Genomic DNA, 24,137 nt, shown 5'->3' on the forward strand with positions numbered 1-24,137 from the left:
TCTTTCTTATAGTAAATGAAAGTGACAGCACACGCAGCGCGAAATCTTGAGAAAACGAACCACAAAGTATGAATTCTAAGCTGTTTGAAACATTGTTAATAACGATTACATTTTGGTGACAGAGACATTTTTGACAATGACAGTTGACCGATCAGATCAGATGACAGTTCCTAGTTCCTATTTCAGCAATTTGTATTGTTTTGAAGGTCAAAAAATGATAAAATAATATTAAAAACTATATATTGGCCTTAAAAAGTGTTATTATAAGATTATTTTGGCAAATATTGGTTTAGTTTGTGTCATAAAACGTAAGTATAGGGTATGGAAATGGTGGTCCTAGTTCAGAAACTTGAATCCAAAGTTTCCGCTTTTCAGTCGGCTCTTGCCGGCGGAGGAGCCGGTGCTTTTACAAGAGCAGTAGCACAGCCCCTGGACGTGTTGAAAATTAGGTTCCAGCTTCAACTGGAGCCGATAAAACAAGGTTCTAAATATAGCTCCGTATTCCAAGCGTTATCGTCTATTGTGAGAGAAGAAGGACTGTCTACGCTATGGAGTGGTCATGTACCGGCGCAATTGCTATCTATAACTTACGGGGTGTTGCAATTTACGACGTTCGAGGAGCTTACAACTGTTTGTAAGAACGCAAACCCTCAGTTTTTCGACACGCATAGACACGCAATTATTTTTTCTAACGGTGCCGTGGCGGCGACAGTAGCAACGGTGCTCTCGTTTCCGTTCGACACGGTCAGGACACGGTTAATAGCTGAACAGAAGACTCAAAGAGCTTACAAAGGATTTATTCATGCTTTCAACACTATGGTCAGGATAGAAGGGCCTGCTGCTTTATTCAAAGGTTTAATACCCACCTCAGGACAGATTGCACCACACGCCGGCATCCAGTTTGCAGTATACAAGCTTTTCACAGACAATATATTGACTAAAATGAAATTCTTTCACAGAGATACTATGACAGGAACAATAGAGTCATCTTTATTAGCGAATCTAATATCTGGATCAATTGCAGGTTTTATATCTAAAACTGCGATATATCCTTGTGATTTAGTGAAGAAGCGGCTACAAATTCAGGGGTTTCAACAGTACAGGACGAGTTTTGGTAAACAAATGTACTGTAATGGTATATTAGAGTGTATTAAGCTGACAATAGTAGAAGAGGGTTTCCTATCTCTGTACAAAGGGTACTGGCCCAGTATGCTTAAGGCTGTGCTTGTTTCAGCACTGCATTTTGCTGTTTATGATGAAATAAAACATCTGCTGATGAGGGGACAGACTTGAAAGGTGATATAGAACAGTGACATAGTTTTTACATATAATGTAAAGAAGCCATGTTGCTAAAACTGTCAAAAAATAATTATTATTACTACTAGTGCAAATTAGAATTGTATGCTTCATCACATTTATTTGTTATTTATTATCATCACACATAGTTATTTAAGAAAACGTAAAAATGTTGAATTTACACTTAATTATGAATCTTGCAACGTATCTCATGATGTAGCATGGTTTAGTGGAAACATAAAACATTAATTAGTTGTTATTCAAATTATAATAATTATTTTTCATGTTAAAAACCTAATAAATTCTTGCCAGAATTGTAATAAAATGACAGTGAAAACATCCCACTTTGTTGATTGCTATAAAGCCACTTTGTCAGTTTATTCATATCAAGAAAGATACAAGTAAATCTCGCCTTAATGGTAACTGACAAAGTGGGACGTTTTACTAAACACACTCACAAATAATGATGGTTATTATAAATTGGTCACTATGTGAACCCCTTCCAAAATAAGTACTTTTTTTCAAAGGGAACAGAGACTTTAGTGTTGTTTATTATAGTTGTGCTACTTGATATTATTATATAATGTTATCTTACTTTGTAGCTCAGTAGACATGTAAGACCACAGGTTGTAATATAAATAATATCTTGAAAGATAAACATAAGAGACTTAAGTTTTGTTAAATAAAACCATTGTAAATAAAAGATTTTTATTAGTTTCTAAAAGATTAATATAAATCATAGTCTATTTCCAGTTTAATAACAGCACAATTTCCAAATAGATAGCATATATCTTTTTCTAAATTTCATGCTTGTATCATACAATTTTTTTTAATTTTCCAAATGGAAGCCAACAAGACACACATAGTATCTAAATAGCACATAAGTTTTAATAGAAAATAATTCTCATGTATAACTTAAGTTTCATTTATGTTCAAATTTAGATTCTATATTCTCAAAAATTACCTATCCTTCTTTTCATTAGTGTTTGTAGCAAAGAATATATAGTACATTACATCAGAGGCCGGGAAAATGAGGATTTCCGGCCAAGTGGGTATATAGGGATAGTGGGTATAGAGGGCCGGATAGGGATACGAGGCCGGGAATCCGTTTTCACGCCGAGGCATGTATAGTGCTTTTCTCAAACATACAATGAAATAAAAAAAAATGCTCTAAAGGACAATATTTTATAAAAAAAGTTACTTTGCAGGCCTAGGCCTACAAAGTGTTTTTGCATTAGGTGGTAAATCCGTCAAGCTCGAGAATGTACAATAAAATAAATTAAAATAACAACTTCCAATTTGTTAGCCAAGCCAAGCCATGAAATTTAGTATTGTGAGACATAAAATCGCTTTCTTATTGTTTTCAGAAGGATTACAAAATATTGCATTGTGTAAGTGACATCCTCATAGAATACTCCAGTACAAGATCTGAGTTTAACAATCCCACAGTATGACTCAATTTGCGATAGCTCGAAGATAAACACTTAAACACATAAATATTTAACCATATGATATCACATAACCCATATTCCGCATCAGGGTATCTTTGATCGCGGGCTGCAGCTCTTTCTTCATATAAGTCGTCAACAAAGTCCTTATCCCTTTAGTGAAAATATCCTCCATTTCCCTAGAAATATCTTCAACTTCGTCCAAGTCGTCATCAGGCCTGAAAAGCTTACTCCGTTCGTAATTCACTCTACTCCGAGGTTCGTAAACAGTGTTCCAACTATTATCCGAAGTCCGGCTATCATATTCGTCAGGTTGATTTAAATGAGGATCAAACGTAAACTCATCAGATCTCTTTTTTCTCTTCAACGGTAGATTATCCTTGTTTCTTATAGAGTTTCTATTGATATATTTCTCGCAACCGTAAGCATAGACGCTTATGAAGCCAGGCTCGACGAATTCAGAATCAGTTTTGACGTTAAATTTCCCAGGCTGTTGGTGCAAAGGTCGTGTATGGAAGCCTATACCCGCTTTACGGAGTCTTAGGATCATATTGCAACCATTTCCTTGCCTGTATCTATAGCCATGATCATCTGGATATGGTGGGTCGTATCTTCTTTCAGCGTAATGCCTTCTTAATCGTCTACTGGGGGGTATATTCCGATCGAGCTCGTTCGCGTCGAAAAGATCGACGTTCCCACTAATGGTTATGTCGTGGAACAGTAGCATGGTGTCGAGAGATACGTTTCGAGGGTCGAAGTAGCATTTCTCGACGCGGACCCAGTTGGCGTTCTGGGGGAGTCGCACGCGCATCCTGGTGACATACATGTCCACTGGCGCGGAGCGCATTTGCTGGTACAGGCTGTAGCCGTTGAGATCGATGCTTTGACTCTGTAATGAAGGAAGTGATTGTAACAATGGACGCTTTGTCGGTTAATTAGCATGGCGTCAAGTTCAGTCTGGCCTAGATTGAAAGTGAAATAACGTCGGGGATTTGTAAATCTTGATATAAAATTGCCTGTGTGGTGACGGGTTAAGAATTTCACCTTTCTTCCCGTGGGTGTCGTAGAAGGCGACTATGGGATATGGGTTAAATTGTGGCGTAGGCGAGAGGCTGTCACTGCAATGTCACAGTTTCGTTTTCTTTCAACCCCTTATTTGCCAAGAGTGGCACTGAAGCTTTAGTAGTTTCATGTGTTCTGCCTACCCCTTTATGGGATACAGGCGTGATTGTAATATGTATGTATGATATAAAATACTGTGGCTTATTGGTAATTAAGTTAGCCTTTAATGATTTTGTAGACCTTCCCATTGGAATTGGGAAAACTTGCCAGGATGTTCTTATTTGAATTGGTTGGAAGAATTGTGTTTGGTTTAGTCATATTATTAATTTTGATATTAACCTTTTTTTAAATGCCTTAGCGACCCCTTTTGTCCCGTGGGTTTTGTAGAAGTCGACTTTGGGACATCGGTTCAACTGTGATGTAGGATACGCTAGCAACCTGTCACTGCAAAACCACACTGTTTTCTTTCACTCCCTTTATTGCTGCGACTAGTACCACAGTATAACAAAGGGTATAATACTATCTTACGGTATGGCCACTCCCGCTCCTCGCTGAAAGTGCCGCACACCCCCTCTCGGTTACCTAGAGTTACCGCCTGTCAAAAAAAGCGAACAGTCGACCTGTCATATCTCACTCATACAAGCATAGTACGCGTTCACCTACACTAGCTTAGACTGTATGCTAGGAACGCGCCTCTTTCATATAATAATTTGATCATCAGTGTCGTTCCGGAGGTCGCGGGTTCGAACCACGGCTCGCACCAATGAGTTTTTCGGAACTTATGTGCGAAATGTCATTTGATATTTGCCAGTCGCTTTTCGGTGAAGGAATTAAAACGTGAGAAAACCGGACTAATTCCAATAGGGTCTAGTTACCCTTCGGGTTGGAAGGTCTGATCAGATGGCAGTCGCTTTCGTAAAACTAGTGCTTACGCCAGATCTTGGGATTAGTTGTCAAAGCGAACCCCAGGCTCCCATGAGCCGTGGCAAATGCCGGGATAACGCAAGGAGGATGATGATGAGTTTCCGAGGTGTGCTAGTACCTACTGAAACTTGAGCAGTTTCTTGTGGCCTTTTTGGGAATACTGGTGCAATTTTATGTATGTGTTCTTACCGCAGGAGTATCCAAGGTCTTCGGTTGATTCCTCTTCCTCCTCTTCATCTGATCCAGCGCAGACTCCAGCCTCTGCGAGCATCGCTCCCCCGCTATAGGTACTGTGGTGAGGGGGGGCAGGCCCCCGGGTCCTATGGGCCTGTCGAACCTCTTCACTTCGAAGAGTGGGAGGAGACGGGATTCTGGAAAAGGTTGAGGTATTTTGAAGACAATTCAATGCAAACTTATGTGCGAAATGACATTTGATATTTGCCAGTCGCTTTTCGGTTAAGGAAAACACCGTGAGGAAACCGTACTAATCAACAATTATAGTCCTTGATTGTACCTAATACTTACCGATAAAATATAGCTTAAATTCAGGCTAGAGGTTTCTATAAAATATAATATAATGTAATGTACTTTAGTATGTATGAAATTTTGCTGTGCCCTAACAGGGTATCATGTATCAACTATGTTACTAAGTACCTAACACCTGTGTAAAATGAAAATGAAGATGATCGCGATAAAGATTTGAATTGAGGTTATGTGATTTTAAAAGTGAACTGACGAACAGTCATGTTCGTCAGTTCACTTTTAAAACGTTCAATATTTTAAACGAAACAAATGCCGCGGATTCTACTAGATTTAATTTAATCACATTTAATTGGTTCATCATCCATATACCATACCTACTTAATATTATAAATGCGAAAATGTGTGTGTCTGTTTGTTTGTGTTTGTGTGTGAGCGATGGAGAGTGACATAGGCTACTTTTTAGGGTTCCGTAGTCAACTAAAAACCCTTATAGTTTCGCCATGTCTGTCTGTCCGTCCGCGGATAATCTCAGTGACCGTTAGCACTAGAAAGCTGAAATTTGGTATATATCAATCACGCCGACAAAGTGGTAAAATAAAATACATGTAAAGTGGGGACTGATTTTTTTTTCATTCCAACCCCAACGTGTGATATATTGTTGGATAGGTATTTAAAAATGAATAAGGGTTTACTAAAATCGTTTTTTGATAATGTTAATATTTTCGGAAATAATCGCTCCTAAAAAAAAAAGTGTGTCCCTCTAACTTTTGAACCATGTTTAATAAATATGAACAAAATCACAAAAGGAGAACTTTATAAAGACTTTCTAGGAAAATTGTTTTGAACTTGATACTTAGGTTCAATAGTTTTTGAGAAAAATACGGAAAACTACGGAACCCTACACTGAACGTGGCCCGACACGCTCTTGGCCGGTTTTTGTCTTTGTCTAACCCCCCACTTCCCTGAAATGAGTGGTGGAAGTTTGTATGTAGCATTCCGCAATTTTCGAACAACACGAGCGAAGTCATACGATAGTACTCTTTATTATACTGTGGCGAAGCCGCGGGAAAAAGCTAGTTTTTATACCTAATAATCTATGGAATATGTATTTCCGAAATAAAATTGTTTTTATTCCATTTCAAATGACTGATCGATCAACTCAACTCCAATCGCAAATATGATTCTTTCTCTTGAACATAACGTTCTTAGAATGGAATACAATTAAGTAAAGTAGGCTATATCGAATTAAGATGCACTAGCAGATACAGATTATCGCTCCTAGGCATATAATTACAATATAATTGTTTTACAAGGGGGCAACGTTGTATAACCGCACGTCACGCACGTGCCAGTATTGATGGTTTCAAGGCACGAAGCTTAAACAAACTTTGCCGCCGAGTGAAACACAAAATTGTTCACCACACCAACAAGAACAAAATACTATAAAACATCAAACTTAAAAAAATCTATTCAATACTTCTTCAAAATCATCATTTATAGGTAAATTCTACCAGCCAGCTCCATAATGTAAACGGCTCCATAATGTAAGCTTCATTGGTATTAATTCCGTTTTTAGGGTTCCGTACTCAACTAGGAACCCTTATAGTTTCGCCATGTCTGTCTGTCCGATCCGTCCGTCCGCGCATAATCTCAGTGACAACAGTGACCGTTAGCACTAGAAAGCTGAAATTTGGTGCCAATATGTATATGTATCACGCCGACAAAGTGCAAAAATAAAAAGTGGAAAAAAAATGTTTTATTAGGGTAATATATTATAGGATAAAAATACGGGAACCTACGGAACCCTAGACTGAGCGTGGCCCGACACGCTCTTGGCCGGTTTTTGTTTCATTTTTTGTGGTACTACCTAATTTGTGTCATAATTAAATTAAAATGTTTAAATGATAATTTGTTTAGATAAGACATAATAATATGTGTCGAAGGAAGAAGTCGGTTACATTGATTGCCGTCTCTCCTCTTGACAGGGGTTGCAAGGTGTAGGATAGGTAGAACCCCCGTTTTACAATTTTACCCATATCCTGATGTGTGTCTAAAATTGGTCAATATTTATGTGGCGCTATCTAGACGAGCATATATTTTCCTTTATTGTTTTTTTCTTCGAATTTAGTTTTTTGTGGCAGTATATTGTCTATGCTCATTTTCCTTTATTGTTTTTTTCTTCGAATTCTGTTTTTTGTGGCAGTATATTGTCTATGCTCTTAGGTCTTAGCAATAAAAATGGTCCTTCGAGCCGGATCGCAATCCGGGCCTCCTCCAACCGTATAATATCAAAAGATCTAGATAAAACTGAAAGTTGTACGGCAATTATGCTCTTTCTCCCATTGTCTGGGGCTCGCAACCGTGAAATAGAACTTACCTTATCCAATGTCCGAACCACAGATGTAGGAAGATCGGACATGCGCCAGGCGATTTGTAATGTACCGCGACATATACTCTGTCAACCAAGTCTGTCAGTAAATAAGAACAAAGAAAACTATATGCATCCTTTTCTTTAGGGTGCTAGAGAAAAGGATACCTATAGTTTTCTTAGTTCTTATTTACTGACAGAATATAGTTGACCGATTTTTATGAAACATGCCTAAAAACAGTTCCGACTAATTCAGCTTTCAAACAAAAAAACTAAATCTAAATCGGTTCATCCGTTCGGGAGCTACGATGCCACAGACAGACACACACACAGACCGATAGACAGACAGACAAACAGACAGACAGACACACTCCGTCGTTTTTCCGTTGGGGGTTAAAAAAAACAAAAAAAAAATGTTCAGCAAATAGGGCACTTTTACACGTCATATTCATACCAAATATTTGTAATTGAATTGAAATTACAATTGATAAAGCTAATTTTACCTAATTTATAACGCTATACTACACACACTTGTAGATGGACGCTTGCTTGGGGCTATAGCGTAAATAAACGGGCATAATTGATTCGTTGGAAATTGATTCTTTAGCAGTTAACGGTTCACTTTACATTTGACAGCTCTTAGCATACGAGTAAGTGTCTCAATCAAATGTACTTGAGCCGAAAATCAGAATCTAAAGAATCAATTTCCTCGACTTTGCATGATGTGAAAGACCAGCGAGTCATGTCATCACGCACGCACACAACGACAATTTAACTGTATGCTCGATGAGCTAACTGCGACACGTCGGCCGGCGGCTTGTCCGCTCTATTATTACCTATAGCCTCTGAGGTCCGAATATTATGTGTACTTTGCTAACGTTCTGTTACTTCAAGATTATGGAAAAGTGTTATGTGGAAAGCGTGGGAAGGCTCGGGTAAATTAAGCCGTAAAATTGAATTGATTTCATTTCGCATGGCTTTCTTTTTTAACTTGCTACTAGCAACCCGCCCTGGCTTTGAACGGGGAATGCATAATAATAGAAGTAGTGTTTCTTTAAAAGTTAAGACATGCCATCATGAACTTTTTCGTAGACGTATAAGGTAACGGACCCAATCATGGACAGTTTAAGAAAAAAAATCGCCTGTTTTTTGATATTTCACTGATAAATGTAAAAATTCAAGTATACACCGAGTATTATTTTTTTATTATTTTATACATGAACTCAACTCTCTTAGCAACATTACTAAGAATTCATCTTGATATTTTTTCAGTAAACTGGTGAATTTTATCTTGTCGCCATATCCTTCAGAAATAACCGAATTAATTGAAACTTCAAAATGAAACAGCTCTACAACTCAGTTTATGGTACATAGCCGTCAGTTTTTAGAAACTAATTTTAGATACTTATTTTTAAGGATTTGTGTTTTTTTGTACATAATGGCATCACCGTCCATTATGGGGTATTTTACCTTATTAAAGAGACAAATATTATAATGTTATTGTTATATCTCTAACCAATAGGCTGCGTTTTCAATGAAAGCTAAGCCAGCGCGGTTTTCCTACCTGATTATCAAATATCATATTTAAAACAATTCACACAAAATCTTTGTAAGGTGCATTAGGGTAATTCCGAAAGTCGTCTCATTACGAAAGTCGCATAAAAATCACCATTATTTCCATCATTTCAAGATTCCCCTTTCGGAATTTTCCGAGCATTTCTGTCATTCGGAATTACCCTAAAATGAACCTTACGTATAACTTTTTTCAAGAATCCCTAAACTTTAGTCTTAATCACTCTTCATAAGTAAAACACGCATAAAAATATTTTCAATAGTTTTTCAGTTTATCACGACTATACACACAAATAAACAGACGCACATAATGATGCATAGAGAGAACATGCTTTGAACCATTTTTGGACACCCACCCACATTTTCACAGTTGACTACAACTTTAGCTCCTCTATAAAAGCAAAACACACTTGACAAAATTAATAAATGATTATGTCATGTCATAATAATTAATTAATGTAACTGCTTACCATTAGACAGATCATGTGCTTGTTTGCCACCGCGTGGTATAACAAAAATGAAAAGATAGGAAGTGTCATAAAGGTAAATATTTTTTTATATTAATAAAATTGTTCTCTTATATGTCAAACATTTTTATCCTCTCAATTTGCTCAAAGGTAGACTGGGAAATAGGTATCCCTTATAGGGATAAGTTCACCTGTATACATTGTACCTACCTATATTTTATTGTATTTAAGTATCAAGAAACGAATTATTACAAACTCTCCTGGGGAGAACGAGAACCTTATTTTTGTTGCCAAATGAAATAAAAATATGGAAAAAAGAATAGTACATTTCGATACAAGTGCGAAAAAAAGGAAGTTCGAAACGAGTGGCGATAAATTAAAACACGACCGAAGGGAGTGTTTTAAATCGACCCGAGTTGCGAATTTCCTTTTCGCACGTGTATCGAACGACGTTTTTCAGTACAGATGGACCTCCGAAGTTTCGACCTGGCATGTAATGAACCACTTCTCGAACTAGAGCGTAAAAAAACGACCATCTGTACTGAAAAACATTTTTTGTACCAAGTACCAACCAACCTTTTCCAGCCTCAGATTCCGGTAACTCGTTGTCACTGGCAGACGCAGTCTTCGCGAACAAAACAAACATCCACCAAAACTTCACCATGGCCACAGACAACACATTAAAACAATAAAAAAAATAACTGGCTGGAAACAACGTCAAAAAAACCTGGCTGAATGCACTCGCTAACCGTAAAAAAAAGTAGACGTCAAAAATGCGCGCGAAAGGCACCACTCGCTGCGACACAGAAAAGCGAAATAAGTTGCAGAAGGCAAGGGACAGAAGTGCAGTCTATGGAAAATGGTCCCCCGCTAGTCGAAGATGAAACGGTGTACTAATAAAGTGCGGCAACTGGTTATTAGAGCGAAAATGGAGATGCTTGGAATCCCCATTGTTGGTGGAACTGTAGTACGGAAAATGATTGTAAGATTGAACGATAACAGCAGAAATGACAGAGGCTGAGACTGAACATAACTAGGAATTTTCTCGCTCAGCCCCTCTAGAACAACTTGCTTTGTCGCGCGCGAGTCCATACTTGAAATCGCGCTTGATGTTATGAACTCTCTCGCGACAAGGCAAGTTATGCTAAAGGGTCAGATGATTAGGGCGTAATCCGATAAAATAAAATCTTAGGTTTTTCAAATCGTTAGCAAAGATAATGGATAGACGTTTACCTATACCTACCAACTTAGGTACCTAATGTATTTTTCGTCAGAGTATAGTTAGTCCTGCGGCGCTGGCTATATTTTGGGTCCTAAGTTAAAAAAATATTAAAGTTGATTTTGTTTTCGTTTATAAATACTTTGCTAACATATAAAATTTAATATTTCGTTTTGGGTCACATTCCTAGGGTGCTTTTTCAGTAATTTGGTAATTTGTGGTTATAATTTTTAATTTCACCTAATGTGGTCAAAAAAATATTCGAGAGAAAAAATGTAACTGTAATGCATTTAGTATGACATTTTTAGCGTGTATACGTAGTTTGTGTTAATTTCCTCGAATGCTATATGACAATTTGTCATACCTAGCGAAACAGACGCAAAAAAATATTCATGTTAAAAAAAATTTGTAAAGCCGCATTACCTCCTTTAAATATATCAATAAACTGAAATTGTGTTTTTCTACTCCAATGCTTTATAAAATTTGCGATAATTTAGCTAAAATAGGTTCTTACCATTACAAAAAAATATTAAAGTTACTAGAGTTCACATCTTAATAACTAAAAAGACAGGGTAAATAAGATACATGAATTTGGGTCAGTTTAATAGAATGCTTCGAAAAATAATACGGTATTAATATTTGCGTTCGATCAAGTCAAGCGGGCGCGTCCGCGCGGCCGTGGCGCGGGAGCAGGGAAGGGCAATGACCTCTCTCGATATTCGACAAACCGCACGTTGCGTACAAAACGCAAATTTATTTCAACTGTGCACCCGAATCACGCTATTTAATGCTAAGCCTGAAAAGGTTGTATTTGATAAGACCACTAGAGTAGCAATTTTAATTAAATATACCTATTTTCCACATGCATCAATAAAATAATTTCATTTCTAAATAATAAATTTAGTATGCAACGTGGAATTTACTACTACTACTGCCAAATAATTAGTCGATTTATCTTCTAAGTACTTTAAAATTATACTTATATTAAGCGTGTCACTCACTATGCAGATTGAAGAGCGCTTATCTTTCAATATGAATCCACATAAATAATATATAATTCAATGAGCTAACACACGCACCGCCGATTATTTATATTTTATATTGAAGTACATGTGGGCATCGACGTAGGTACGTCTATGCCCACATGTACTTCAAAATATTATATCATAAAACGGTGAGGAATTTATCTGTATAAAATACAGGATTATAAAGCAAAATACAGGATGTACTTTTTATAACCGGCAATATTTAAGGAGGTGAAGTCATATAACTGTTACCGAATACAAAACACTAAGTAAAACTGCATCATAGTAAAAAAAAAACGCCCAATGGACTTGCCTCGCGTGACGTCACGTAGTGTTTTTAACCGTCGCCTCAAATCTTTCAAGAAGGACGGTTCTCAAGTCGTCTGTATGTTTTTTATTTTATGTTTGTTCCTCGATATCTCCGTCGTTACTGGACCGATTTTGAAAAAAAAATTTTTTTATTGAATGAATATGCATACAGATTGGTCCCACTTTTCTCAGAACCCAGTTCTGATGATGCGATCCTGGAGAAATCGAGGGAACTCCTCAAATCTGAAAGGTGTACATATGGTGATTTTTGTGTTTTTAAAGGAACAGCATGCATTTACGTACGGAACAGTGACATTTGGTGCAGTGGAACTGCTGATGATGGCCAGAACGGAACTCTTCAAATCTGAACGGCACGCTTATAGTGACTTTGGTATTTTTCTAAGAACAGCATGCACTTACATCCAGAACAGTGACATTTGGTGCAGTGGAACTGCTGATGATGGTCAGAACCGGACTCCTCAAATCTGAACGGCACGTTTATAGTGACTTTGGTATTTTTACAAGAACAGCGTGCACTTTCGTCCAGAACAGTGACATTTGGTGCAGTGGAACTGCTGATGATGGCCAGAACCAAACTCCTCAAATCTGAACGGCACGCTTATAGTGACTTTGGTATTTTTACAAGAACAGCGTGCACTTTCGTCCAGAACAGTGACATTTGGTGCAGTGGAACTGCTGATGATGGCCAGAACCAAACTCCTCAAATCTGAACGGCACGCTTATAGTGACTTTGGTATTTTTATAAGAACAGCGTGCACTCTCGTCCAGAACAGTGACATTTGGTGCAGTGGAGCTACTGATGATGGTCAGAACCAAACTCCTCAAATCTGAACATTGAGAAATAATACATAGATTACAAAAGGACTTTTAAATAAGACAATGTTTAATCATGTATTTCTTATATTTAAAAAAGAAACAACCCCAATGAATGATCGATTAACGTTACACCGTTACGCCACCGTTTTTGACTTTCCCAAAAAAAAATTCTCATTCCTATTTTTGGCCTCCGGTTTTACCTCGTCACTCGTGCCAAATTTTACCGCGCTCGGACCGAAGATAAAAAAAATCAAAGTCGGCCATTTTGAAATAGTGTAGTTCAAGCTTTTTTGAACTTTTTCCAACCGTTACGGAGATATGGTTATTAAAAAAAACTTCCATACAAATTTCAATTTGCCGTCAAAGACCGCCACTTTGTATCTTGAGGCGGCTGTCCACCCGTGTGCCGAATTTCAGCGCGCTCGGACCATTTTGAAATATAAAAAAAAAGTCGGCTATTTTGTTTTATTTTTAAATGTCATTCGATGGATCTCAGATGACTGTACAACATTTGTTCAAGCACTTTTAACTTATTTGTATTATTATGGAACCATGGCCACTAAAAAAAAAACCTCCACACAAATTTCAATTGGCCCTCAAAGGCCGCCATTTTGAATTTTTCAAAAATATTCTTTTAGAATACTAATTTTGAGGTGGCCATCCACTCGTATGCCAAATCTCAGCGCGCTAGGACCATTTTGAAATAAAAAAAAGTATTAGTAGTATTATTAGTAGCCATTTTGAATTATTTTTAAGTACAACTTTTTTCTACTCCGAGACTTGTATGACATTAATTTGGTCGAGCACCCCCGGCTAACTCTTACGATTTAAAAGTTGCCATATAAAACAAAAGTGGCCAGTTTTCTTACGTTTGCAGCAGTTTTAGGATTCCGTAGTCAACCCTTATAGTTTTGCCATGTCTGTCTGTCCGTCCGTCCGTCCGCGGATAATCTTAGTAACCGTTGCACTAGAAAGTTGAAATTTGGTACCAATATGAAATGAAAATGAAAATGAAATGAAAATGAAAATGAAATATTTATTTTTCAAGTAGGCATATTACAATGCGCATATGAACGTCAAATAAAGCTACGCCGGCTCTAACCCTACGCCTCAGCCTCGAGAAGATTTCAGTCCCCCCTCAGTTGGGTGGGGGGTATCCACTATGGGACCGGCAAGAAACTCGGCGGGCAACTTCTTTTCAAAACATTACATCTTATAATTAACATGCATTAAATAACAAGATACAATTTAACATGCAAAAGTATTCATCAAAGAATATGAACAGACTAGGTACTCTATGGAAATTAATTTCAATAAATTATATTATTGCTTAATAATACGTCGTTCTTCTTCAGAGAAAACATATCAAATTGTCACAGAAGAAAAAGATAATATGAATCTCAATATCATTAAATATGTAATTTACCTACACAACATAAAATATAAAATATTTGATGTGCTTTCTTATCTGAACTGTGTCCTCTATACATAATACAATTATTTTAATTGCTATTCGTTTTTTGTAGTTTCTGGTTCGGGCCATGCATGTTTGTCTGTCAAATAGTCCTCGACTCTGTAATAAGCCTTTAACATCAATGTTTTTTTTAAGTAGTTCTTAAGAGCTGGGAGGGGTAATCTCAAAGCAGTGTCAGGTAACTTATTATAAAAATGAATGCATTGCCCAACAAATGACTTCTGTACTTTACGGACACGAAACTTCTTTATGGCAAGCTTATTTTTGTTTCTAGTGTTATAATTATGGATATCAGAATTCTTAGTGAAACAGTCTAAATTCTTAACAACATAAATTATACTATCATAAATGTATTGGGAAGCTACAGTTAAGATATTAATTTCTTTGAAGAGTTCTCTTACTGATTCACGTGTTCCTAAGTTGTAAATAGAGCGAATGGCTCTCTTTTGTAATACAAAGATAGTCTGTATGTCAGCTGCTTTGCCCCAAACCAGAATACCGTATGACATTACACTGTGAAAATAACTATGATACACTAGGCGAGCTGTCTCAACATTAGTCAGTTGCCTGATTCTCCTAACGGCGTATGCGGCTGAACTTAATTTCAATTTCAATTTCAATTTCAATTTCAATGCTTTATTGCAATTCATGTGTACACATAATGATCTTAGGCTAAGTATAATATAGTCTCAACATGAACCCTGAGAGGGCATAGCAACATAATTATATATATACACTAACTTAAATAAAAACAAAAAAATACATTACATTACATAGAAATCAAATTATCATCAAATTACATTATTATTATTATTTATTATCATTAAATTACATTACATTACAAGATAAGAATTGAAAGATGTCATAAAAGGTACCTATAAATAAAATATTGTATGTTCATCAATTAAGTTTCATGTGTCATAAATTCCTGGTAAGAATAAAATGTTTTACTAATTAACCACGATTTAAGTTGATTTCTAAATATATTGAATGTTTGGGCTTGTTTGATAGATTCGGGGATATTATTATATATTTTTATTGATTGGTAATAAGGTCCGTTTTTATATAAAGCTAATTTAGGTTCTGGAAGAACTAGAAGATTATTTCTACGCGCGCTTTTAACAAACTGAAAGTCAGTTATGTGTTTTCTCACAAATAGTCCGACCTCCAATATGTATATACACGGTAAGGTAAGAAGCTTGAGGTCTACAAAAAGTGGTCGACAGCTTTCTGGTTGACGGGTGTTAGCTATCACGCGAACGCATTTTTTTTGAGCTATAAATAGGTCTTCGGCGTCTGTGCTATTCCCCCATAAGATTACTCCGTACCGTAACCATGCATAAGCATAAGCATAATATGCCGAAAGTGCACATTCTACGTTTGTGTTTCTTTTCAATACACTCAATGCAAATATAAAACGTGATAATTTATTTCTAACTTCTTCAATGTGCGTTTTCCAATTTAAATTTGTGTCTATATTTAATCCTAATAGTTTAAAGGAGTTGACCTCTTCGATGCCAAGTTCGTTTATCATTTCCGACAAGTCTAAGGGATCTTTTTGATATGGATGAAACTGTATTAATTTTGTTTTTTTCATATTTAGCTCCAAACTGTGTTCATTTAACCAATTCGAAATGTCTGTTAAAGTTTTCTTGATATCGCTATGGAAATTATGATTTTTCGGACTTTTGAACAAGAGGGACACGTCATCCGCGAACATTATGCAAGTGTGTGATGTTATTTTGGGCAAATCGTTAATATACACTAAAAATAGGATACATCCCAAAACTGACCCCTGAGGTATCGAACAATTTATTGTTAGGGTGTCTGATTGGACGTTTGAGACTTCACCTGTGTTTTTGTTATGATGTTGGATCTGTACGCATTGCGCCCTGTCTTTTAAATATGATTTTAACCATTTATGTGCATCGCCGCGAATGCCTATTCCATACAGTTTATTTAGTAAGATAGTATGTGAAATTTTGTCGTATGCTTTCGTCATATCCAACATTAAACCAATAGCGTGATGTTTGTCTCTGAGGTGATTTAGGATTTCATTTACGTATTTGTATACTGCGAGCGTGGTGCAGTGTTTTTTTCGAAAACCATTTTGATTTACATCCAATAATTCAAATTTCTCTAAAAACTTGTAAATGCGATTTGCCATTGTTTTTTCGAAAAGTTTTGATATAACAGGTAGTAGGGCTATGGGGCGATATTGGCTTGAAATTTGTGGATCGCCTTTATTTTTTAGAATTGGCTTTATTATTGCAAATTTTAATTTATCTGGGAAAGTTGATTGCGTATAGGATTGGTTAATTAATTTGGTAATTATAGGTGTCAGTTCAGTACTACAGTTTTTTATCAAGGCGGTGGGTATTTCGTCTATGCCGGCACTGTATTTGTTTGGTAGTTTCCTTATTATTGAGAGTACTTCGTTATCAGTTACGGGGCTCAGGAACATCGAGTTTATTGCAGGTTGCATAACCGGTCGGCCAGTTAATGGGTCGCCTTCCGTGGAAGATGATGCGCCCACTGTCGAAAAGTAATGATTAAATAGATTTGAGACTGATCGAGGGCATTCGGTAGTGGAATTGTGGTGTTTTAATATTATATTAGAATGATTTGTTGTTTTTGACCCGATTATGTTGTTTACGATGCTCCACATACTTTTAGTTTTATTACTTGAACCAAGAATTTCACGGGCATAGTTTAGTTTTTTAGATGTTTTTATGGTTTTTTTTAATATAGTTTTATATGTGCGATAGTGTTTTTTTAGTGTTTGGTCGTTAGACTGATTTACTAACATCTGTAGCAGTCTTTTGTGCCTACATGAACGCTGGAGACCAGTTGTGATCCAAGTTTTCCTGCTATGGCGTTTGATTTGGATTTTTTTAAAGGTATGTACTTATTTAATAGTTCCTGCATTTTACTATCAAAACGATTATAGTTTTCATTTACTTTACAACAGTCTTTGACGATATTATTCCAATCCAGTTTTTTTAATGCGTCCCTAAAAAGTTCCATATTTTGAGGAGTAAACAACCTTCTTTTTATATACATGTTAGAACTTTCAGGAGTTTTACCCGCTAGGAATTCATGAATCACAGCCATATGGTCCGATATGCCTAGATCTTTCACAAAAGTGGTACTTTGTTTGTTATTCGTAAAAACTAAATCGATACATGTTGAGCTTGTACTAGTGACCCTAGTTGGTTCTGTAACTTTTTGATGTAGGTTATATTCTAACATTATGTTTAACAGCTTACGGTAATCATTTGAATTTTGAAAAACATCTAGATTAAAATCTCCGACAACAATGACATTTTTGTTTTTATTTGATTTAATTTTACACAATAGTTGGTTTAGAGCGTCAAAAAATATATGTATGTTGTTATTTACTCTGTATACTGTTATTAGCAAAATATTAGGGGACAATTCTATCGCACAACATTCCATAATGTTATCTACAGACAGTTCAGATATATCTTTTCTCTCGTTGTATGAAGTTCCTTGTTTGATGAGGATCGCCGTGCCGCCTCCTCTTCTCCCGGTCCTGTAGCTGGCGGCTCCGAAGACGTAGCCCTGAATTTGTATTATGTCTTTCTGGTGTGCAGCTATCCAGGTTTCCGTTAGGCATACAATCGGATACTTATATTCATGCAGCAAGCATTCAAGCAGTTCCGTTTTATTTTTTATACTTCGAATGTTTTGCACAAGTATACTCACATTATTCTGTATGGGTGTAGTCACGAAAGGAATTGTTATGTTCCTCTCGATTGTAAGAGTGGTCTTTGTGAGACGTATGCGACTCCAATTCGCTTTGAATGGAGGATCGATTTTGTTGATGTCTGGATGAGGAGTCGTTGCTTTCGCCACTAGTGTCTGAGACTAACGGCTGGCGGTTTGATGTAGATGGTGGTATAAACTCTTGTCCGTTCATATATAATATGTTGTTACGTATAACTGCGTGTTTCCCATTTCGTCGCGCCTGTAATAACAATTCTCTTTGCTGGCGTCTTTCTTGTAAAGCTTCGCGTTCTAGTACTTCTGAAATTGCATATCCGCTTTTATGAAAACAGTAACTATGCTCTAGTATGTGCTTAGTTAGCCTTTTGTTTGTTAGTTCTATAAGGATCGGCCGCCTTCGTGTTCCTTTTTTTCCTAAGCGGATAACCGAATCAACATAATTTGTGATATCAATGTTTAGAAAATCATAGAACATATTCGATATACGGTTTACCAATTCTGACTCACTCTCGGGGACGTTGTACTCGTGGAGGCCGTATAATACTATTTTTTTCTGATTATTTTGGTCGGTTGTTTTTGTATTTTGTGCGAGATTTTTTATTTCAATGAGTTCGCAGGTTAGTTTGTAGTGTTCTTGTTCTAGTTTCTCAATCTTGTTTGTTATACTAGTTATATCATTTTTCAGGACGGCCTGCTGAGATGTGATTACATTATTTTGCTGCAGAAAATCGTCCTTCAGCTCTTTTATAGTTGTACTCATTTCTGATAATATCATTTGTTTCATAGTTTTCATAATTATTGCGTTATTTTCCTGTAATTTTTGGCTGAGAAGTTTGCTAAATTGTTCAAGGCCAATTTCAATTTTCTGTTGTACTTGTGGCGTTTGTTTATGGGTAGAGTCTAGGTTTAGGGAGTAGTTAGTGTCACCTATTAAACTTCTATCTTCTTGGAACTGGTCGTCGACTGACATATCTGGATCATTAATTAATCTTTGTTCGTGTCTCTTACGGATAGGGGTTTCGTCATCTTTACGTCGAGAGGTAACATTTGTACAACGGGGGCAAAGCCATGAGAGTTTTAATTTATGATCGTTTTCCCTTACATAGGCTGAAGTCATGCATAAGCACTTAAAGTGATAGGTATCGCTACATGCAACACACCGTAGTAGGTCCAAGGCGCTGGTTATTTGGGATGGGCATGCTTGGCAATTCATTTTATTTGCTCGCAAAAATATATGTGTTATAATAAAAGTAAACTTTAAAACAAGCTAAGTCCGCAAACAAGCATTTGTTTATAGAGTAGGCCTATTTTCTTTTGTTTTACATTTGCCGACGGCAAGTTAGGTGCCGGAGGGAATGTTCGTTTCTGATTTGCGTAGAATATTTCGAAGTTCACAGAACGACAGCTGTCTCACTTGCTCCTTGCACTGTTAACTTGAAAATGCAATCGTCTATCTCATGCGAAGATCTGGTGCGTGTTAAATAGCGCGGCGTGCGATCGCTAGATGGCGTTGTTATTTGTGGGTTTATTTCTTGCAAACTTTGGTAATTTATATTAAATAAAAGGTCTTTTAATTTAATTTAAACGGAGTTCGGTATTGTTCTTGACCTTTTCATGACACACACTTTTACTATATTTGTCCTTTTGGCACTTTTCAACTGAGATGTCGAACACTTAAGTAACGGTTTCTTTCCACATAATATTTACATTTTTTCACTATTTACTTGATAGCAACGGATCACAAATAATGTCACATCTGGCACTAATAGTACTCAATCGATTTTAGACGTTGTTTAGCACTTTATTGTTAAGTAACTATTTTTAAATTCGTTAATATAGATCAGCTGATGTTAACGTGAGCTTACTAGCGCCCTCTCCTTCAAAATCTTCTCTCCTTCTTAATTTGCTTGCTAGTTTCTTTATATGAGGACTCCATTGTATATTTTTGTCCAATGTTAAACCAAGGAACAGTGTTGTATCTACCATCTCTAAGCATTCATCATTCAAAAGTATTTTTGTATCGATTGGTTTAACATTCGGCAGAGAAAATCGAATACATTTGGTTTTCTTAGAATTAAGAAGTAAATTGTTGACAGTAAACCACTGCAGTACATCAGCTAACGTGCTATTAATTACATTGTAATCCGTAGATTTTCGGTCAACATTAAAAAGCAGTGATGTATCATCAGCAAAAAGTACTATTTCACAAAAGTTTTTTACTATATATGGCAAATCATTTATATAAACCAAAAACAGGAATGGACCTAAAATTGAGCCTTGTGGCACTCCTAATTGGACTACAGTCCCGCTAGAGCGAGTTTTGTTAACAACTACTGTTTGTGTTCTATTGCTAAGGTAAGAAGACATAAAGTTTAGGGCATTTATAGACAAACCATATGTATATCAATCACGCCGACAAAGTGGTAAAATAAAACGTAAAGCGGGGACTGGTTTTCTTTTTATTCCAACCCCAACGTGTGATATATTGTTGGATAGGTATTTGAATAACGGTTTAATAAAATCGTTTTTTGGAAATATTAATATTTTCGGAAATAATCGATCCTAAAGGAAAAAAAAGTGTGCCCCCCCCCCTCTAACTTATGAATCATAATATGTTTAAAAAATATTTAAAAAATCACAAAAGTAGAACTGTATAAAGACTTTCTATGAAAATTATTTTGAATTTGATAGGTTCAGTAGTTTTTGAGAAAAATACGGAAAACTACGGAACTCTACACTGAGCGTGGCCCGACACGCTCTTGGCCGGTTTTTCCAAAAAAAAAAATATTTCATTCCAATCAAGGCTGCTTGGAGATTCTACGACCAAAATTTGAGTGCTCTACGACAAACTTGAAAAATCGTCAAAAATAGTCGGCCACTTAGAAAAAAAATGGCGGCGTCAAAAACAGCCCAAGCTCCTCTATGACATTTGGTCGAACACCCCCCGGCTATCTCCCGCCGTTTGGCCAGGCCGTCCAATATTTTTTTACCCGGAATAGGTAGACCGACGGTCGGATTTCTATAGGGTCGCAGGACAAACCTCTATACGGCCACACTAAACACTGCCACCGGCGGAACCTCCTTCTGGCTATTTTTGGAAAAATGTCAGTCGTGTTGCAGCTTTATATTATAATAGCTTTTGCACGCGGCTTCGCTCGCGTTAAAAAGAGACAAAAAGTAGCCTATGTCACTCTCCATTCCTTCAACTATCTCCACTTTAAAAAATCACGTCAATTCGTCGCTCCGTTTTGCCGTGAAAGACGGACAAACAAACAGAAATACTTTCACATTTATAATATTAGTATGGATAGATAAATATGAGTAAAAAAATTACATACCTATTTTGATTACCATTTTTTTTTAAGGTCAAAGGTGGGTAAATTCTTAACCAATTGGGATAATGTCGAAAGTCTGTGAAAAGGATTCTTATGCCATATAATGAGAATAATAACAATAATGGCTACCGCAGTCTCACCACCCGTGTTTGCACACACGCGACTTTTGTTTTATAAGGTGTAGAGATATATTATACCGCCGTGCGCTTCGTGTCCATTATAAATGAAAATTAAGGAAAATATGGGAAATAATATTCAAGTTACAATTTATTTTACTGTTTTTGGGTTTTGTATTTATTTGCATCCATAAATATTTACCGTCATAAAAATTACACCCTGTATTGTGTAACTAAAAACTGAAATCAATAGTTACAATAATATTAATCACGGTATATGAATAGGAGTGCCGGATCGAATTAGGCACTTCAATATCGGAACAAAGGGTTCCGGAAATTCGAGGGAAATGTAAAATAAAATAATAGTGCATTAGGGTAATTCCGAAAGTCGTCTAATTACGAAAGTCACATAAAAATCACCATTATTTCCATCATATCAAGATTCCCTTTTCGGAATTACCACAGCATTTTTGTCATTCGGTATTACCCTAATGCACCACAATAAAACTTAACTATAGTTTAGCTAGTTTAATTCGTTTATTTTAGATACCTTTACGTGTTTTCGAGATTTATAATTGGTCTGTTTTCATTACTAATGTAATACAGTTCTTAAGGTTAGTAATGTATAAAGACCAGTGGTAACGCTGAAAGTGAACGCAGCCGACGCGCGCGAAGGAGGGTAGATCGCGCGCTGTCTATACAACTTTAACATCCACCCGCCTTCGTCAGTTTTCCGTGATCATGATGCATGCAACTGCGTCGAAATATCGGGAGCTCGACAAAAATCAAAAAGGTAATCACGGTCTATATCCCGGTAAATATAAGTCTAATGAAAATAACCGTGAATCATTCAAAACTCTTATACTAATGTATAAGTTTTAATTGGGAAGACATGCAAAAAAAAAATCAGGAGAATCCCGCCAAAGCCCGAACTTCTGGCAGTTCTGGCAATCTTAAATTATGTATGACTGCGCACGAGAAGTAGGTACCTACGCCTCGTGTCACAGCGCGGCGTCGCACCAGCGGCATGCGCCAACCTGATTGGCTATCGGTTGCGCGCCACACAGCGCGAAGATTTAAAATACTATTTCGTTGCGTTTTATTCTGCCAAATATTGAAAACCCATGGATGAAAGTGACCCAAATTAAAAATGATGACTTGATATCATATTATAATTATGTAGACGTCAACTTTTTAACATGAAAATTTTTTTGAGGCTTTGACAGGGTTTTTATTAAAAAAAAATTTTTTTTAACCTAAGCATTGGATGAATGTGACACACTTTTAATATATATATATATATAACAATGTCCTGAATAGTATAAGACTTCACTTACCAACTCTAATATTTTATTAGGTGTTTAAGGGCCAATATTAGACATTTTTAAAATATAATTAAACCCATCTATGAAAATGACCCAAAATGCATATGTACATCGGCAACCACGTTGTTTTTACATAGATACAAATAATTTCTTCTCGAATATTTTTTTGACTGAACACTGCTTAAAAATAGAAATACCTAAATTTCGAGCTAAGCAAGTACCTAGGACGACCCAAAATATTATTTTTATATTTGATCAATAGTCTGAAAACCATATGCAAAAAGTAAGCAACATGAATATTATCGAAACCTCAAAAGTTATCGCTACCCGACTAAGTGTGAGATCGCAGTATTCACGGTTGCAGTAAATTTAAACGTATAGAAAGTTTTAATTTAGATATTCATGTATTTTAAAGTAAATGTAAAACTAAATATTTGAAGCGCAAATCTTTCGAGGACAGTCAATGATGCGACTGGTTTAAAGCATAATATAGAACATCCGTTTTGAATTTGTGTCGATTTAAAACACTCCCTTCGGATCGCCACTCGTTTCGAATTTCCTCTTTTCCGCAATTGTATAGTAATGTACATTTCCTTAAAAAACCGCTTTAAGCTTGGCATTTTAAAGTAGGCAATGGATTCAATTATTCACGCTGTTGCAATTATCTTTTCGTGCGACAGAAAAGAAAATTATAATAGAGCATAATATCATGTGAACTTGCGGCTTAATATTCGACAATTACCTAACAGTGCATGACACTGGCATATATCATTCTCTAGTTCTCATGAGGTCACGATATTTGTAGAACTACCTACCGGTCTACATACTCACGTAGTCAATTAATTTAATTCAGCCGCGAGAACGGCGGCGGCGTAGCACTAGTGCGATAAACCTTATCGCGTCCATGCATCATGCATCCCTATTAAATTACAAACACCTAATGCAAAAAGGACGACCTGACGTGATAAGCTTCATGCGACCGTGCTTGCCCAGTGCCCGCCTCTGAGTCCAGGCAGCCTAGGTAGGCCAGGTAGCCCTGCCTGCCTGTTGCAGATAAAAAAAAAACTCACACCGGCATGTACTGCCAAAGCAGAGCATTATGAAACTGATTCAGTGTCAGTACCACT

At 36.5% G+C, this 24,137-nt stretch overlaps 2 protein-coding genes across 2 annotated transcripts; one reads left to right on the forward strand and one right to left on the reverse strand.

The window, feature by feature from the left end:
* Nucleotides 1-235: 235 nt before the first annotated feature.
* Nucleotides 236-1,672, forward strand: LOC125232071 (mitochondrial thiamine pyrophosphate carrier-like). The gene has a single exon (XM_048137686.1). It carries the CDS (start codon nt 322-324, stop codon nt 1,291-1,293), a length of 972 nt encoding a protein of 323 aa, XP_047993643.1. The 5' UTR covers nt 236-321; the 3' UTR covers nt 1,294-1,672.
* An 820-nt stretch (nt 1,673-2,492) lies between these two features.
* LOC125231892 lies at nt 2,493-10,474 on the reverse strand. The gene is made up of 3 exons (XM_048137485.1): nt 10,197-10,474; nt 4,920-5,101; nt 2,493-3,633 (listed from the first exon to the last, which is right to left on the reverse strand). Exons 1-3 carry the CDS (start codon nt 10,282-10,284, stop codon nt 2,797-2,799), a joined length of 1,107 nt encoding a protein of 368 aa, XP_047993442.1. The 5' UTR covers nt 10,285-10,474; the 3' UTR covers nt 2,493-2,796.
* Nucleotides 10,475-24,137: the final 13,663 nt, after the last annotated feature.

Source organism: Leguminivora glycinivorella, chromosome 12, assembly GCF_023078275.1.
Source record: "Leguminivora glycinivorella isolate SPB_JAAS2020 chromosome 12, LegGlyc_1.1, whole genome shotgun sequence".
NCBI classification, from domain to species: Eukaryota; Metazoa; Arthropoda; class Insecta; order Lepidoptera; family Tortricidae; genus Leguminivora; species Leguminivora glycinivorella.